This window comes from Thamnophis elegans, chromosome 12 (assembly GCF_009769535.1).
Source record: "Thamnophis elegans isolate rThaEle1 chromosome 12, rThaEle1.pri, whole genome shotgun sequence".
Lineage (NCBI taxonomy): Eukaryota > Metazoa > Chordata > Lepidosauria > Squamata > Colubridae > Thamnophis > Thamnophis elegans.
The window spans coordinates 7,679,958-7,695,012 of record NC_045552.1 but is presented as its reverse complement, the minus strand read 5'-3'; the positions used below and the strand labels follow the sequence as shown (position 1 = coordinate 7,695,012).

The window sequence follows — 15,055 nt, the reverse complement described above, 5'->3', positions numbered from 1 at the left end:
TCCCAGAAGCCTCATAGATGACCTCCTCTCTTGCAAGTGGGAGGGCGAGAGAGACTATGGCTTGGACAAGGCTACCTTCCGGGTTTAGGGTTGAGCTCAGTGTAGATCGGTATTCCTCTTGGCTCACAGTTTGCAATTTCGCCCAAATTAGTAACAATGCTACCCAAGGCATGTTGCTATGGAATTCTCCCATAACAACACACAGTCAGCTTTTTCATCTCCTCCCGGTATGTTTGTTCACATGACTGTCCAGATGCATGCATTGGTGCACAGCTGGTCATGTGTGCTTCCCACCCCTGATGATGTCGTAATTGCATGTGGTGGTTTGGCAATAGGAGAAGTTGAGACTCGAGTCGGAAAAAGTGAAACTCCGCCTTAAAGATCCTCATAAAAAGGCTCGAGAGCCAGTTAAGTCTAGTAGTTAAGGCATCAGGATAGAAAGCAGGAGACGGTGAGTTTTAGTCCTATCTTAGGTGTGAAAGCCAGCTTGGGGGGGGGGCCTTTGGGCCAATCGGCCAAGGCTGTGAGTTCTAGTTCTGCAACAGGCACGAAAGCTGATTGGATGACTGAGCCAATCACCAGGAGACTGTGAATTCTAGTTCTGCAATAGGCATGAAAGCTGATTGGGTGACTGGGCCAATCACCAGGAGACTGTGAATTCTAGTTCTGCAATAGGCACGAAAGTTGATCGGATGATTGGGCCAATCACCGGGAGACTATGAATTCTAGTTCCATCTTCACCATGTAACCTGGTTGGGTAACTGAGCCAATTACTGGAGATAGTGAGTTCTAGATCTGCAATAGGCACAAAAGCTGATTGGATGGCTGGCCCAAACACCAGGAGACGGTGAGTTCTAGTCCCGCCTTAGCCATGAAAGCTGGCTGGCTGGTGACCTTGGCCCAGTCATTCTTGCTCAGCCCAACTCACCTCACTGGGTGGTTATTGTGTTGTGGGGGAAAACAGGAGGAGGAGGAGGAGGAACAGGGGATGGATATGTCGGTTCTCTTGAGTTATTTACAACAAAACATAGAGTCAGGATGCAAATTAATTAAAATAAGGCAAAACTCTTCCAGGATCTCAAGGTTTGGTTCTCCTGGGGATTCCTACTCTGTTCAGAAGTAAATCCCATTTGTTTTAAAATGGATAAGTATAACAATGAATTTAGATAAACTTGATAGAGGGTTGGTGATATAATGTATAACCCTAAGAATATATTATAAAGATATCTTGTTGTTGATAAATAATTTTAATAAGGAAGTAATTAAAAATTGGTATATATATATGAAGTGACTATTTAGAATACCTTGTTGAAGGAATAACATCTTTGTTTGAATGTATGATGTACAAGGACAATAATGAATATAAGCATACTCGATGGTTGATTGGTGGGATTATACATAATTGAAAACAGTCGCATACAAATATAAATGCTTGGTAAATCTCTTTCACATTGGGATCTGTGATTATATAAAGGTATATTGTTATTAAAACAGACAATCAAGAATGTAAGGGAATTAGGTTTATTGGAAAAAATATTAATTGTAATTGAATATACATTGTACAATGAAAGTGAGGTATTTAGTTATATTAGACGGAAAATCTGTGATTGTATATGTAATTGAGAATATGGATGCAAAAACACTTGTAACAAAAACGACATGCTGTATGTAATGGATGAGATCGTTTTTTTAAATATTGAGACCATTTTTCACACTGAACGACCATCGCAGTATCCCCGTGTTCCCTTGCTTAAAATTCAGGCGCTGGGCAATCGCTCCATATTTATGACAGTTGCAGTGTCCTGGGATTGTGCGATCCCTTTTTTCTGACAAGGACACTCAATGGGGAGGCCGGGTTAGCTTAACGACCGGGTTACTAACTTGACAACTGCGGGGCTTCACTCAACGGCAGTGGGGGGGAAAGGTCATAAAATGGAGGCAAAACTCGACACCTGTCTCGCTTAGCGATGGAAACGTTGGGCTCAGTTATAGACGTGACTCAAGGACCACCTGTCCTTGTTTCTAAAGTCCTTTTCTGCCTGTTACCCGAGACTAATCAAAGTATTTTTTTTCCCACCAGAGGCAGAAAACTCATCTGCAAAAAACCCTCATAAACTGTGATAAACTATTTAACTATGTTTGATTTGCTTTTTTCGCCTTTGGTACTTAGCTAGGTGCTGCCCCAGGCAAGGGTTTTATCTTAGCACTTGGGGCCTGCCCTGCCCTATAAAAACATGATTGCACCCTGAATGGTGAAGATAGAAAAAAAGGGAGGTTTTGATGCTGTCTCGGGAAGGGTTAAGTAAGAAAGAACACACACGTATACCTACAAGGGGTAATCACACATACCATCCCAATACTTTGCCGTTTATTTATTCAGTGGACCATAGCTGCCAATGGCTCAGCTTTTGAAGAAACGCCTCTTTTCTTGGCTCTGTAAATATATATATATATTTAACAGCTTTTTTTTGTTCTGAGACGGTGCCAGGAAATTAGCTTAGGGATGCTTGGGGTGGGCGCAGCCTGAGAAGGAGGAACCCACCCAGGCTGGGAGGAGAGCATCTCAACCCCCCCCCTTTTTCTTTTTTGCCTAATGGAAAATGCCAACAGCCCCTTTCTCCTTGCCGGTCAACCCAGGAAGAATAATTTGCAAGTCTTTTAGTAGTTGGATGGTTGAGCTTCACTTGACCTAATTCCACCATGTTTTAAATATCCACAAACAGCCGTGGGTTTCACACTTTTGTTACCACTGGTTCGACCCCGCGTGCGCCTGATCGCTTCGTGGCCGCACGCGCGCCCCTTCTGTGCATGCGCCCGGCCTTTTGCACATGTGCTTTGCTTGCACGCACGCCTTCCATGCATCCTCTTTGCTCACGCATGTGCCCGGCCTCGAAAACGTGCCTAAATAGGATGGCATTAGAGCTGGGGCAGGTAGGCGGGTCATTTCTGCTACTGGTTCAGATGAACTGGTTCCAAACTGGCTGAATACCACCTCTGGTCACAAAGGGTTTTTTTGCACGCGTACCAAGTCAGAGCTTCTTCGAATCGTGGTTGAAAGAGTCTGGGATGGTCTCATGTACGACCATTTATTTATTTATTTATTTATTTAATTAATAATTAATTTTGTATGCCGCCCACTCTCAAAGAGACTCAGGGCGTGTTAGAACCATGTTAGAACCACGAATCACGATTTATGGATGGGAGTTTTACACATATGACCCGCCTCAATTACCCTTTATGAAGTCAGCCACGTGTGTTTGTCAGACATGGTTTGTGATTTGGTATGGTGTGTGTGTGTGTGTGTGTGTCTGTGTCTGTGTCTATGTGTGATCCAATGCCTAGTTCAATTCAACGACACCCCCAAAACATCACTTCATCCCTCGGCCAGTCGTTAACTGAGATGTAGGTTGAAGAGGGTCTTCTGCCTCTTTGATGTCCTTGTGAGCTGGCACTCTGGGTCTATCCCTACAAAATAAATATTAAATCCGTATCATAAAAACTGAGGTTACTGAGTGGCGTGGTGGCCTAGAGGCGGAGTTCTCGCCTCACAATCAGGAGGCCGTGAGTTCGATCCTAGGGAGAGGCAGAGATTTCTCTCTCTGGGCACAAGGTGAATATATCTGCTGGGGGAAAAACTCCGCATAGGCAACAGGAAAAGCATCTGGCCATTAAAATAGTCTGCTAGCTCCATTCATTTGGCCAGACTCCACCCGGCAAGGGATTATGGAGTCATGAAAAGAAGATGATAAAAACTGAGATGACTCACCTCCCTTGTTTTTTTCTTTCCTTTTTTTCTAGGAATGGATGTTTCCAAAGCCACCAAATTTTTTGTCTCGGCGGGACGTCGAGTCATCACCATTGGTTTTGCCTTGCTCATATTATCAGTGCTGGCATGGGCCTACATCCAGGGCATCCAGCTGGTCTCTGACCAATACCACATCATGGCCTTTGGTCTCTACGGAGCCTTCCTCACCTTCCACCTCATCATCCAAAGCTTCTTTGCTTTCCTGGAGCACAAGAGGATGCGGAGGGACTCTCTGTCGTGCAGCTACACCAAGTCGGTGGCCCTCACCATCTCTGCTTACCAGGAGGACCCAGCCTACCTCCGGGAGTGCCTTCAATCGGTCAAGGCCACCCTGTATCCTCCAGAGAAACTCCGGATCATCATGGTGGTGGATGGGAACAGCAACGAGGACCGATACATGATGGATATGTTCCGGGAAGTCTTCGCCGGAGAAGATATGGGGACTTTTGTTTGGGAGAACAACTACCACCATCAACCTCAGTTGGATATGGAGAATGGGGACGGCGGTTACCATTCTGGGGATGAGCCCTCTCAGTACACCGAGATTGATATGGAACATCCCGGCCAACTTGTGGTGGAAGAACTAATCCGCACCAAGAGATGTGTCTGCATCATGCAGAAATGGGGCGGGAAGCGAGAAGTGATGTACACGGCGTTCAAGGCCCTTGGGAATTCAGTGGATTATGTTCAGGTACCCAACTTTTATTCGTGTTATCCTTTTATGGAACCCAAGGGGTGACATGATAGCAGGGTTCCGATATCTCAGGGGCTGCCACAAAGAAGGGTGGAGGGCAACCTATTCTCCAATGCACCAGAGGGCAGGACAAGAAGCAATGGGTGGAAACTAATCAAGGAGAGAAGAACTAAGGAGAAATTTCCTGACAGTTAGAACAATTAATCAGGGGAACGACTTGCCTCCAGAAGTTGTGAATGCTCCAACACTGGAAGTTTTTAAGAAGATGTTGGATAGCCATTTGTCTGTAGTGGTATAGGATTTCCTGCCTAAGCAGGGAGTTGGACTAGAAGATCTTCAAGGTCCCTTCCAACTCTGCTATTCTATTCTATTCTATATATTTTTCTATTCCTATTCTATATTTTCTATTCTATTTTATTCCTATTCTATATTCTATTCTATTCCTATTCTATATTCTATTCTATTCTATATTTTCTATTCTATTTTATTCCCATTCTATATTCTATTCTATAATTTCTTTTTTATTCCTATTCTATATTCTATAGTTTCTATTCTATTTTATTCCTATTCTATATTCTATTCTATATTTTCTTTCCTATTCTATATTCTATAGTTTCTATTCTATTTATTCCTATTCTATATTCTATTGTATTCCATTCTATTCCTATTCTATAGTCTATTCTATTTTATTCCTATTCTATATTCTATTCTATTCTATATTTTCTTTTTTATTCATATTCTATATTCTATATTTTCTATTCTATTTTATTCTTATTCTGTATTCTATTCTATATTTTCTTTTCTATTCCTATTCTATATTTTATATTTTCTATTCTATTTTATTCCTATTCTATATTCTATTCTATTCTACAATACTATGGAATTTATCTCACCTTCCATGTGAAGAGGAACGTGGGGTATAATCTATTCCCCTTCAATTTTATCTTTTCTGGAAGGTTGACAGATAGTGACTTTTCCCGAAAAGATACTTTGGCCTTCAGACCTAAGTAGAGATTTGAACTCCAGATCAACATCTTTAACTAGTCTCTTCCAAATGTTCCGGCAAATTCACTCTGGCATCTGATCATGTCTGGACATGTCGGGATTTATAGTTTGGCACATCTGGGAGGTACATGGCCCAGGAAACTGGCCCTCACCATTTATTCTTCATCCCAGCAGTTTACCACCCAGTTGTTTATTGGTCTTGAAAGTTGCGTATCTTCCATCTGCTATTGTTGGGTTTTGATTTGTATTATTTCATTCATTACAATGTCTAGGATTTCGGATTCTAGCGTGGTAATTATATAAGCTCTGGCAGCCCACCAATTTGCCACCCTGTGGCAGCTAAAATGCTCCCAACAAAATTTGGGTGGTGGGACCTCACCGACCTTGACTGATCTCCCTCCCAAAAAAACGCTTCATGAATTATTCTCCATAGGATGTCTTCCTTTTTAATCTCTTCAGCCCCTTTATGTTTAGCTCTGTAATTTTGATTTTCTAGAAAACAAATCATACATTTCCTCATTTGCATTTGCATCGGTTCCAAAGTTAGATAGCTTTCATTTCCATTCTATCCAGGGGGGGCACCTGAGGAAGTGAACTGTTATCTTTTTAAGTCAATCAGTGATTGTTATACGTGAGATTGGTTGCACTTGGTTGCCTACTAGACCGGGAGTCTCCAACCTTAGCAGCTTTAAGACTTGTGGACTTCAACTCCCAGAGTTCCTCAGCTGGCTGAGGAACTCTGGGAGTTGAGGTCCACAAGCCTTAAAGTTGCCAAAGTTGGAGACCCCTTTACTAGACGATGCACTTCCATGGCATCGTAATTGCTGCAAATGGAACGGGCTGTGACAAGTAAGCTTGGGAGACAAGAGGAAGAGTCACCGTTCAGACCAGAAGTCTCCAAACTTGGCAATTTTAAGACTTGTGGGCTTCAACTCCCAGAATCTCCCAGCCAACATGGCGGGCTGAGGAATTCTGGGAGTTGAAGTCCACCAGTCTTTAAAGCTGCCACGTTTGGAGACACACACCCCTGGCCTAGACAATGGTCTGATAAAAGACATCTGAGTCCAAAGCAGAAAGGCAGTTAGAGAAAAGATCTCAGAAGGGATCTAATTCTGTGGAAAGTAAAGACAGGGGAAAGGGAAAGTCATTTTAGACTTGCAAGATTCTGTAACTCGCTTTGCAATAAAAGTAGTATTAGTACTCATGGCTTTCATTTCCTGTGGAAACCACCCTTTATTTTCCAGAGAAACTACTACTGTATAAGCTGTATATAAATAAACTACTATAAACTGTAATTCTTCCTCTTAATTCCCAAGAATTCCTCTTAATTCCCAAGAATTCTCACAGACGGGTACAATCTATGTAGCAATAGCACTTAGACCAGTGGTGGGTTTCAAAAATTGTTCGAACCTACTCTGTGGGTGTGGCCTCCTTTGTGGGAGTGGCTTGCCACCCATGTGACCGGATATGAAGATGCCGACGACATTGTCAGAACCACCTTAAATTACCTCACATACAGCACTGGCATGCATAAGAATGTGATGCAAACTTGTTTTTTAAAAGGCATCTTTGGTTTGCGTTAAAACAACTTCAACACACGCAATGTTCTGATTGCACCACAAACGCAGTAGTCATCCTTACCTTTCCCAGAGGCACTGAGTTTTATAAATAGGAGCATGATAGTGTAGAATAATCATATCCAAGGACCAGTGGTGGGTTTCAAAAAATTTTGGAACCTCTTCTGTAGGTGTGGCCTGCTTTCCGGGTCCACTAGTGGAACCTCTTCTAACCGGTTCGGTAGATTTGACGAACCGGTTCTACCGAATAGGTGCGAACTGGTAGGAACCCACCTCTGACTTAGACTTATATACCACTTCATAGTGCTCTTACAGCCCTCTCTAAGTAGTGTGCAGAGTCAGCCTGTTGCCCCGACAATCTGGGTCCTCATTTTACTGACCTTAGAAGGATAGAAGAAGGCTGAGTCAACCTTCAACCTGGTGATCTATGTATTCCTCTGATCCTGTTGTGCCCTTCGGGCTGGCGTGTTCAGGCAAGTCCACCCACGCTTTACAGCAACCAAGGGAAGTCCCCAAATCAGTTGACACGGCCTCTTCTCTTCCCCTGCGAGGACTGAAGACTGGAAAGAAGAGGTCAAACAGTGGGGTTCTTCTGGACCCACCCAGTTCTCTAGGTTCCAGCAATTTAGATCTTCTCGACAAGTTTTTTTTTTTAATTTATAAAATGTTTTTAGGATTTTATAGCATACATTTCCTCCCTATGTTGAGCAGTGTGCTCTCTAGGCGCCCAAGGTGTACAAACATCAACCTCATAATTGTATTTGTGTGTGTGTGTGAAAGTATGTTTATGTTTGTATGTATGTATGTATGTATGTATGTATGTATGTATGTATGTATGTGTGTTTGTGTACACACACACACACACACATTTAGCTCTCATCAGCTAACTATACTCTTACTGGGATTTGAACCTGAGTGTTTTTTACATTTAGGCAATTGTATTAGCCTCTAAGCCACAAGCTCTTCTCCCTTATCATCTGAACCAAGGAACTAATTAAGTGTTAAAGTTAAGCAGTATGCTCCCTCCCATATTTGGGCATACCAGGTGCTTTGACATAAATATATATAGATATAGATATATAGATATAGATATAGATAATTTATGCTGATAAATAAAGGGAGACTAATATAGATCTATTTCAAGCTATTTAGCTCTCATCAGCTAGCTATACCCTTACTGGGATTCGAACCTGGGCTGTTTTTACATGTTAGCAGTTGTATTAGCCTCTAAGCCACAAGCTCTCCTCCCTTATCAGCTGAGCCAAGGAAATAATTAAGTGTTAAAGTTAAGCAGTATGCTCCCTCCCATATTTGGGCATACCAGGTCTTGGCAACATTTCGGCGAGGTCTCACTTGCCATCTTCAGGCTGGGTATGTATATGTATATGTACATGTACATGTGTATGTCTGTATATGTATATGTATATGTATATGTATATGTATATGTATATGTATATGTATATGTATATGTATATGTATATGTATATGTATATGTATATGCAATGAGATCTCCTTGACAAGTTGAAGGAGTGTCTTTAGACTAAACTCTTGGCTTCTCCCAGGTATGCGACTCTGACACCAAGTTGGAGCCCGAAGCCACGGTAGAACTGGTGAAGGTGCTGGAGTCGAACGAACGCTATGGGGCCGTGGGCGGCGATGTCAGGATCCTCAACCTTTCCGACTCCTACATCAGCTTCATGAGCAGCCTGCGCTACTGGATGGCTTTCAACATTGAGCGAGCCTGCCAGTCCTACTTCAACTGCGTCTCCTGTATCAGTGGCCCCTTGGGTAAGGTGTTCCACCTGTAAATAATGCCTTAAATAAGTCCCTCACGTCATGAAGCAATGTTGGAAAAGATTAATGCATTTCCCTGACCCGCTGCACTTTTTAAAAATCTCATCCCTTCTTTTTTATTGGTTGCATCAGGTCTGTATCGGAATGACCTCCTACAGCAATTTCTGGAATCCTGGTACAATCAAAAGTTCCTTGGAACACACTGCACCTTCGGGGATGATAGGCACCTCACCAACAGGATGCTGAGCATTGGCTACGCCACCAAGTAAGGAAATCTGGGTATCTGATGGAGTAGGAACCATGTGGAATGAAATGTGAGAAGTCTGTTGAGATAGTTCTTTAGAGTGCTTACTTTTTTGCAAGTAGGACTTCCCGTTTCAATACGTTACTTCCTCCATGAAGCCCTCCAGATATGGCTTCTTGACTTATAGCTGAGTTTTTTTCCAACCTGGGCAGGTTTAAGAGGGGTGGACTTCAACTCCCAGAATTCCTCACCCAGCATGGCTTTCTTAAACTTCCCCAGGTTGAGAGATACTCACTTATAGGGTTGTTAAACACAGAGACAGGTCTTTGGGAGCAATTAATAGCAATAGCAATAGCAGTTAGACTTATATACCGCTTCATAGGGCTTTCAGCCCTCTCTAAGCGGTTTACAGAGTCAGCATATCGCCCCCACAGTCTGGGCCCTCATTTCACCCACCTCGGAAGGATGGAAGGCTGAGTCAACCTTGAGCCGGTGAGATTAGAACCGCTGAACTGCAGTTAGCAGTCAGCTGAAGTGGCCTGCAGTACTGCACCCTAACCACTGCGCCACCTCGGCTCATTAAAGAACACGGGACAAAAAAAAAACATGGAACAAAGGGATGCAGTGACTCAGATCAGGAAGGTTGGCAGTTCAGCAGTTCGAATCCCTAGCAACGTGTAATGGAGTGAGCTCCCGTTACTTGTCCCAGCTTCTGCCAACCTAGCAGTTTGAAAGCGGGTAAAAATGCAAATAGAAAAATAGAAACTATCTTTGGTGGGAAGGTAACAGCATTCCGTGAACCTTCAGCGTTTAGTCATACCGGCCATATGACCACAGAGATGTCTTCGGACAGTGCTGGCTCTTTGGCATTGAAACAGAGATGAGCACCGCCCCCTAGAGTCAGGAACAACTGGAACATATATGCGAGGGGAACCTTTACCTTTACTTAAAGAACACGAAGATATCTTGTGGTTTTGTTGAAGCTTTATCTTTTTAGCTAAAACTGGTAGCAGCCCTTCTAGGTACTATGATATCAAGCTATAAGTTAAATTCAGGGTCTTCCTACCTTTTCCAATGTTTGGTACTAAGCTGACTTAATATAGCTTTGCCCAAACATTCCTATGAAAGTGTTACGTTAGGAAATCAAATTGGTTCAAGCTTGAATTACTTAAGCTTCTGCTGCGCACTTAACGCCCACGGAATCCTTTTTAGTATCCCCCGATTGTTCATGAATTGCTATGTTCATACAATATGATCAATTTCTGATCATTTAACTTAATTTCTGCTTTTATTTAAGATGCTTTGTCCAAATCAAGAAACTATTATGCATGTAATGTGAAAAGGGAGTTATGCAATTTGCAGAGACAAAGGCTGAATTTCCATAATATCTTGAACCACAGATTTTTCCAACCCCCTTTCCACCTAGTTTGGTGTGTTGCATACAAATCCAGACAGGAAATAATGTTTTCATGGCCTTTCTCTCACTTCTCTAGCGTAGCTATGATCAGGAATTTAGTTCCTTACGTATCTAGTGTAGCCATGATCGAGAAAGGACCACTGCAGGAAGTACTCAAGACCAGAAAGGCGTCAAATCAAGTTGTGTCTTCTTTCCTCCCTTGTTAATCTTTGCCTCCTTTCCTTGTGCCAGATACACAGCTCGTTCCCGCTGCTACTCGGAGACCCCGTCCTCATTCCTACGTTGGCTGGCTCAGCAAACCCGTTGGACCAAGTCCTACTTCCGGGAATGGCTCTACAACGCCCTCTGGTGGCACCGGCATCACCTCTGGATGACTTACGAGTCGGTGGTCTCCGGCATCTTCCCCTTCTTCGTCACGGCCACTGTCCTGCGGCTCTTCTACGGGGGCAACCTCTGGGACGTGCTGTGGGTCTTGCTCTGCGTCCAACTGGTGGCCTGTGTGAAGGCTCTTTACGCCTGCTGGCTGAGGAGTAACCCGGTCATGCTTTTCATGTCCCTTTATGCCGTCCTCTACATGGGAGGCCTACTTCCGGCGAAGTACTTTGCCATCTTGACCATGAACAAGAGCAGCTGGGGCACCTCAGGACGGAAGAAGATGGTCGGCAACTACATGCCTCTGCTGCCTGTTTCCATCTGGGGTCTTCTTCTGCTGGGAGGCCTGATCTACACTATCTGCCAAGAAGCCTTGGCCGACTGGACCACGGAAGCCAAACAAACAGAGATCTTGTATTTGCTCATTGGCTTGGCCATCTATTTGGGCTACTGGACATTCATGGTCATGCTGTACTGGGTATGGATTCAGAGGTGTTGCCGGAAGCGAATGGACTTCTACAGCCTCAACGTATGAGAAGGAAAGAAGGCGGAAATCTCCAGAATCCTAGCTAGTCCCATCTAAACTGTAGCGGTACGGAGCAGCTTAACTGGAGGATGTCCAGCGTCAGAAAGAGTTTCTAATTCAAGGGGTGGGGAGGAAAAGCCAATTCATCCCCTCTCTTGAGTCTTTTAAAAGCAAGGTGTCTCTTGTTCCGGCTGAAGTGTTGACTCCTTGGTTCTCTTTGCGAATCCAGGGTGGAGCCAGATGATGGTACAGGAGCTGTGAGTGGGAGTGTCTTTTGTGTTTGTGTGTATGCGATGTTTCTCAGGGAGGGTATTTATTTTATCCAGCAAAACGTGAGAGAGGTGCCTTGATTGTCCTCTCTGTCCTCCAGTCCCGAGGAATGTTTTCCGACCTGAAAAATGTATTTATTACTGCTAAGTCTTCTGATTCCAGGGGTACTCCTTGTACCCCCAATGTACTTTTTCAACTCGCGACCACCTCTCGGAAGGAGCCACCGGGTGATGCCACCGCACGAGGGCGTGGACTGCACAGGGAACTTATGGAATTGCACTGAAATGCTGGTGCCACAGCCACTGAATGCGAAGATGGGAATGTTGCATCCCTCGCTCATCGTTGAAGTCCTCCTGAAGTTTGGCAGGAAAGAACATCTTGCTGAGAAAAACGGGGGAGCGGTGGGATGCGGGGAAAAACCCCGCTTTCTGGAAGTTAAAATCAGATATACATATATATATATATTTGGCATCTACTATGGATGCTAGCGTAATTTTAAAACAGTCATTTGTGGCTTTTTTTTTTTTGGCAAAAAGGAAAATAATAATTCGTCTTAGACTTTGTGAAGACTTGATTAGAAAAGAAACGTTTACAATTGTGCGACAGAAGCTGGAAAATTCTGCCTTCCTTGATACTTTTTTTTTTTCCTCCTGGAAAGACAGCCGAAGGGTGGGTCAAATTCGCACCCGCTACCTCTATTTCCTTTTTGTGTGTGTGTGTTGGGGGGGGCACAATATTGTCTGGGTAGAATTTGGGGGACATCTTTCTTGCAGGAAAAAGAAGGACCTGAAGTTATTTATTTGCCATGTTTTAATAATGAAAAGGAGGGCTATTTAAATCGTTTTTTTAAACATTGAATGATGATGTTAAAAAAAAGTTTTATAAGCAATGTAAAAAATAAAACACTATTTATTTTATAAAATCCCTTTCGTGGTGTTTTATCCTAATATTTTTTTTCCCCTTCAAGCCGGGCAAATGTTATAACCAGCAGCTGGTCAAATTCATCTTTTATTATACAATACAACGCAGAAGGTACCCTAAGTATAGCTAGATAGTTCTTGACTTACAACAGTTCATTTAGTGAATCTTCAAGTGACTTACGACCGTTTTTCACACTTACGACCATTGCAGCATCCTCCATGGTCACGTGATCAAAATTCGGATGCTTGGCTATTGACTCATATTTATGACGGTTGAAGTATCACGGAATCTCCTTTTGTTGTCTTCTTATGAGGAAAGTCGAAATGGGGAAACTGGGTTCCCTTAACAACCATGTTAAGGATGTAAATATTGCAGCGATTCGTTTAACAACAGTGGCTAGAAAGGTCGTAAAAAGGGTCAAAATTCCCTTGCCCAACTGTCTCGCTTAGCCACAAAAACGCTGGGCTCAATTCAGTGGTGGGTTTCAAAAATTTTTCGAACCTACTCTGTGGGTGTGGCCTCCTTTGTGGGAGTGGCTTGCTGGCCATGTGTTTTCTTTCTTTCTTTCTTTCTCTCTCTCTCTCTCTCCTTTTTGTTTCTCTGTCCCTTTTTCCTTTTTTTCTTTCATCTCACTTTTTCTTTCTTTTTTTCTTTATTCCTTTCTTCCTTTCTTTCTCTTTCTCTTTCTCTCTGTGTGAGACTGTGTGTGTGTGTGTGTGTGTGTGTGTGTGTGTGTGTGGTAGATTTCAAAATTTTTTGGAACCTCTTCTGTAGGTGTGGCCTGCTTTCCGGGTCCACTGATGGAACCTCTTCTAACCAGTTCGGTAGATTTGACGAACCGGTTCTACCGAACTGGTGCGAACTGGTAGGAACCCACCTCTGGCTCAATTGTGTCCATACATCGAGGACTACCTAAAATTCCAGTTGCTCACGGCAAAAAGAACAACAACAAAACCACATCCTAACACCATTCAAAGCCACATCGTCATTCCCACCACGGTGCTATAAGATCTAACCGCAGTGATTCGATTAACAATGGCGATAAGAAAGGTCGTAAAATGGGGCGAAACGCTCTTAACAAATGCCTCGCTTAGCAGCAGAAATGTTGGACTCAGTTGTGGCCATCATCAGCTGAGGAATTACCTGTACGCAGGTCAGGTTGAAAGAAGTAAGAAATAAAACAAAAATCAAAAACAGGTGAGGCTCCCATTCCATTGCTGTGGCCGCCATCATGAGCTTTTCCAAGCATGCCTCCCGAGAAATTTAATTATGGTTGTCCTACAACACTCCCAACAGAATAAACCAGTGCGATTTGATCTCTTCGTTTCTATTAAGTTGATGGAAGATATATTTCTCTGCGTTGTCAACATAGGCCAAGTCTTGACTTACGTGTCTTTGTTTGCCGACCGTTCAAACTTTCAGTGGGCGCTTGAAAAAAAGCGACATACCGCCAGATTTCCAATGGTCGCCGCATTCCCCACAGTTGCACGATCAAAATTTGGGCCCTTGGCTAACTGACATGTATTCACGACGGTGTCAGGCCTGCAGTCATATTCCTTTTAGGATCTTTGGCCTGCCACACTTTCTATTATTTTACTACGCTGTTTCATTAGTGGGGGTAATTGGGAGGAGGGAATAGTAAGGAGCAGAATGTTGTCAAAAATAAAACATTCCTTTCTAGAAGCCCAAGGTCTCTGCACCTGACCAGAACTAGATGGGTGGAAATGCCAGCGTGGCAGAGGAAGATTGGACCATGGGATGGACTTGTGGGTGTGGGGGCCAGGTTTTGAACTTTCTAAACTGGGTGGAAAACCCAGGAAGCTTTCAGATTCAGGTTTCCACAGACGTACCAACATGTCTCTCTATTAAATTGGATCTTTGATGAAAGCTAGGCCTTGAACGCTGATTTAATTCTGGATGATATTTTGAATGCTGACAGACGGTTGCACTGACCCTGGGGTCACTTGATCACCGTTGGTGACCTTCCCAGTTGGCTTCTAACAAGCAAAGTCAAGGAAGGAAGCCAGATTTGCTTTAATGAACCACATAGTTTGCTCCGCGAGCTGCACTGGCTGCCTGTTGATCTCCGGGTACGCTTCAGGTGCTAGTTGTCACCTACAAAGCCCTTCATGGTATTGGATCTGGGTACTTGAGAGACCGCCTACTGCCAATTACCTCCACCAGACCAATTAGATCCCACAGACTAGGCCTCCTCCGAATTCCATCAGCCGGCCAGTGTCGACTGGCGACTACCCGGAGGAGGGCCTTCTCTGTGGCTGCTCTGACCCTCTGGAACGAATTCCCCATGGAGATTCGTACCCTCACCACCCTCCAGGCCTTCCGCACAGCCCTTAAAACCTGGCTGTTCCAACAGGCCTGGGGCTAAAGACTCACTGCCCCACTTCGAATGGTATGACTGTTGTGCTTTTT

General features: G+C 43.7%; 1 protein-coding gene across 1 annotated transcript; it reads left to right on the top strand.

Annotated features, from left to right (window-relative positions):
• Positions 1 to 3,800: 3,800 nt before the first annotated feature.
• Positions 3,801 to 11,443, top strand: LOC116515924 (hyaluronan synthase 1-like). The gene is made up of 4 exons (XM_032228250.1): positions 3,801 to 4,496; positions 8,644 to 8,869; positions 9,008 to 9,140; positions 10,768 to 11,443. Exons 1-4 carry the CDS (start codon positions 3,801 to 3,803, stop codon positions 11,441 to 11,443), a joined length of 1,731 nt encoding a protein of 576 aa, XP_032084141.1.
• Positions 11,444 to 15,055: the final 3,612 nt, after the last annotated feature.

Coding starts and splice junctions, on each gene's coding strand:
- LOC116515924 (XM_032228250.1), top strand. CDS start 3,801: ATGGATGTTTCCAAAGCCACCAAATTTTTTGTCTCGGCGGGACGTCGA. Junction 4,497..8,643: donor ATTCAGTGGATTATGTTCAG/GTACCCAACTTT, acceptor GGCTTCTCCCAG/GTATGCGACTCTGACACCAA. Junction 9,141..10,767: donor AGCATTGGCTACGCCACCAA/GTAAGGAAATCT, acceptor TCCTTGTGCCAG/ATACACAGCTCGTTCCCGCT.